Below are 3956 nucleotides of genomic sequence, written 5' to 3'. Positions count from 1 at the left end.
ACACGCACTACAAACATATTAATGCCAATCATTCGGTAGAATTTATAGAATATTGTAAAAATTATGGTCTATTACCAACATATATATATATATATATATATATATATATATATATATATATATATATGTTGGTGAAAAAGTAAAGTCATCGTTAAAAACAAGAAGAAAACGGAACGCAGAGAAAGAAATTAAATTCGCGGAAGATGTATTAAAGTTTAAAGTGATTGTGGGAGCCGTTCAAAGTACAGGACATGGCGTGGGCTGGTTTTCAAATAAGCGGTGGTCAAAGGCATCGACTAAAGTAAGGAACAGATGATTGGAACGAGTGGTGACAGCCGTAGAAAGATATCAACAAGGCGGATGGACAACGCGGAAGAGTGTGCTTCTGAGGAGTTTAACGTGAAATGATATGTGGAACAAAGCTCCAGGAAAAACTGGTGTTTTTTATAAGGAGAAAATCTTGCTAGATGGAAGGAAGCAGGAGAAGCTAAGTATAGCTTACATGGAGAAATTGAAACGGTGGCCCATGTAATGGCTTCTTGCAAGTACGCACTCAGTATAGAAAGTACTAGTGTAATTTTAACTAGCGTAAATGTGAGTTTAAATAGTTAACAGACGAGTCTGTTAAAGGTTTTTCCCTCTTTTTTGCGTTTGCTTCAAGAGGTTTCAACGACAAACACACACAGCATATATGAATACGCGTGCAAACCACGCATCATACACATTGCATATAACAGGCGGGGATCTCTTTGTATTCGAACCCAGTCATTACAATAGCAAGACCAGGCGCCTTTAACCATTGAGCCATCACGCCGCCCATCTGTGTGCACGTAAAGTTGCCGATTATTCAACACTCCCAGATTCGGCTTGACGTGTTACTTGGCTCGTCGATATAACTCACAAAATTTGTTTAGATCCTCCACTGGAAACAATTTATAACCATTTAAATATTTTATCTTTCTGCACTGCACATTCCAACAGAATGTGCAGCAAGATTTTATCTTATTTACATTTATTTTACTTTTTCTTGTTATGTTATTTTATCGTATATATTTTAATTTATGATTTATTTAATCTTTTTTTTACGTAATACTAAAAAGTTTTCAATATTTTAATTAATAATATCATTACTGTGATTTTTACCACTAATATTTTCTATATTATTTTAATTATTAATATAGAATATTTATTAATATTATTAACGATATTGTTGCCATTATTATTATTATATCCTTATCTTCATCTTCTTCATTTTCTTAATTACCATAACCATCATCGTCATAACCAACATCATTGTTATTATTAATGTTGTTGTTGTTGCTAAAGTTACAATCATTGTTGTTAAAATTTATATCTATATGCCCAAAACACTCCATTTTGGTTTTAAACAGTATAAAAAACCAATTTCATGAGGGCAAGAAAGGTAATAAACATCAACTGAATTGTAAACAGACTGAGGAGTGCTTCTAGAAAAAAAAGCTTATCCATGGAAACGCTAATGGGGAATAATGATGGATTAACAAAGCAACTGGTATTGGTTTGGAGTACGGATTTTTAATTAATTTATGCTTTTATTATATTTGGTAACAAAAAAATATAGTTGTAGATAACTTTCATGTTGATAATTATGATAATAAATAGCAAAAACAAAAGTATTAAAAAACCTTAAAATGGTTTTACATACAGATTTTGCTCGAGTTGTTACGTTATTATCATCTAAACCATCAATGTTCCATGACATTATTCTTATTCTATCAGGTTCAGAATCAGAAAAGTGTGATGCCAATTCGTCTGCAGGAAAAATAGGTTTATGCTTCCAAATATCAAATGAAAAATCTCTAAAATTTAAACCAGTGCTTGAGTTCTTCTCCGTATCTAAACTTTGGTAATAATCGCTTAAAGACACCTTGAAAAATAATCAACAAATTTAAATTAAAACTTAACATTTATGGATGAAGTGGCGCACTAAGTCCTAAAATAATAAAAGAAAAAAATCATGCTTGATGTTAATTTAAAAAAAAAACAAAACAATTTTAATTTTATTGATTATTCTAAAAATTAAAAAATACTCTTTTTTAACTTATAAATGTTAATTGAGTAGTGGAATGCTTAGCTGCAGGTTTTTTTTTAATTTTCGCGGTATTTTTTTGTTTTTGTAGTTTTTGGAAACGTTTTCAAAACAGAACTAAATGAAAATTTTTTCAACATTTGTCTTTCTATCTTTTGTGGCTTTTATAAAGGTGAGTTGTTAGCGTTTTAACGTTAATGTTATTTTATAAAACATTATTAATTGGTCACTATAAAAATCTTATATTGGTCCTGGGCATGACATAAAACTGCATCCATAACGTTTATAACTGGTGGTTGTCGTCAGGATGAGTGTTCGGATGTAAAACCTTTACCACAAATTATTCCTATGCCATCACAAAGAAAAACAACAGCCCCTAGTAGACAGCAGGCCTTAAATGATCAAGGGGTGCCAAGAATCCCTGGGAAGTATGCAATAGGGGAGGGATGTTGCAGAAAAATTCAGAATAGCCCCTCTATGGTACTTAGAATTGGAACGCTTAATGTTGGATCACTGACTGGCCTCAGCATGGAAATCGCAGAAATGCTCGAGCGTAGAAGGATTGACATCTACTGCCTTCAGGAGACCCGATGGAAATCGAATGGTGTCTGTCATGTCAACTCAGACAAAGAAAAATATAAACTATTCTGAAATGGTCAAAAGATGGCCAAAAATGGTGTTAGAATTTTTGTCGAAGAACCGCTAGCCCAAGATTACTAGATATTAAAAGGATTAATTCACGTCTCATGTGGATCAAGCTTCGCCTAGAAAAGCAAACAATGATTATTTTTTATGCATACGCACCACAGACAGGCGAATCAGAAGAGATGAAAAATGGCTTCTGGGCTGCGTTTTCTGACACCATCTCAATAATACCAAAAAAATCTGAAATAATCCTGATTGGAGGCGATCTCAATGGCCACGTTGACAACTTGCATGACGGTTTTGGCTATGGAGAACGGAATGAAGATGGCAACCGCATCCTTGAGTTTGCTGAAAGTTACGGGTTTTGTTTACTGAACACATATTTTAAAAAAGAGGTTGGAACATCTCATAACATACAAAAGTGGACCATCAGCCACACAAATTGATTTCTACGCTGTCAAGCAACAACACCGAAGGCTATTCAAAAATGTCAAAGTTATACCTGGTGAATCATGTGTCACCCAACATAGACTCCTTCGGCACTCTGGTTGCCAATTTTAAACAATAACTGTTGGGCAACAATTTCCTGTTTCATCGAGTTGATGCGATCAGTTCGTGTTTGGCCCACCACACCATCAAATTTACTGCTATGTTTAGAGCAGTAATGTTTCTTGATGTTATTTTCCTTGTGAACGGCAATTGTTTCTTGACAAATGAGGCACAAAATAACATCGGCTTGCTGCACAACAAAATAACTTTCTGTCCACGAACTTTTAAAAATACGATTTTCAGAATCAATTTTACGTTTTTTATCGACGGACGCCATAATATCGTTTGCTAGTTACGTTTTATTTACGTTGTCCTTTGCGTCGTCAAAGAAACTATTTTAAATGAATCGCGGTCGTAGCGCATTATTAATAATTAATGTTTTTATTAATACAAGAGTTTAAATTAAAAATTATTTTTAAAAAGTTTAAAATTTACATCTAACCCACTTAATAAAAATACTTTAAATTTTATATTTTTAATATTTTTCTAAGAAGGCCGGCGGGCCGGATGAAAACCTTTGGCGGGCCGCTGGTTGGACAAGCCTGCAATAAGGCGTGCGAATCACGGGCGGGTGAATACGATGTTTGAAATTATAAATCGTGAGAAACCCGCATGTAAAATTCGACGTTGCGATGCTAAAAGGCGTGCGAACCATAGGCGGGCGAATACGACGCTAAGACGGTGTAAAGCGTGA

At 34.0% G+C, this 3956-nt stretch overlaps 2 protein-coding genes across 2 annotated transcripts in view; both read right to left on the bottom strand.

Moving 5' to 3' along the window:
- Window positions 1–1744, bottom strand: part of HELRODRAFT_116381 (hypothetical protein) — a gene marked incomplete at its 5' end in the record, with an annotated part of 20383 nt that extends 18639 nt beyond the window's left edge. The window contains one exon of the mRNA XM_009032603.1: window positions 1665–1744. Within this exon, the coding sequence (XP_009030851.1) occupies window positions 1665–1741 (77 nt within the window). The remainder of the gene's footprint in view (window positions 1–1664) is intronic.
- Window positions 1745–3230: 1486 nt separating this feature from the next.
- Window positions 3231–3539, bottom strand: HELRODRAFT_182329 (hypothetical protein; the record flags this gene model as incomplete). Its single annotated transcript, XM_009032602.1, has 1 exon — window positions 3231–3539. One exon carries the CDS (start codon window positions 3537–3539, stop codon window positions 3231–3233), a length of 309 nt encoding a protein of 102 aa, XP_009030850.1.
- Between the last annotated feature and the right edge of the window lie 417 nt (window positions 3540–3956).

This window comes from Helobdella robusta (genome assembly GCF_000326865.2).
Source record: "Helobdella robusta unplaced genomic scaffold HELROscaffold_84, whole genome shotgun sequence".
In the NCBI taxonomy this organism is placed as follows: Eukaryota; Metazoa; Annelida; class Clitellata; order Rhynchobdellida; family Glossiphoniidae; genus Helobdella; species Helobdella robusta.
The sequence above is the reverse complement of the archived record's forward strand: the minus strand, read 5'-3'. Positions and strand labels throughout refer to the sequence as shown.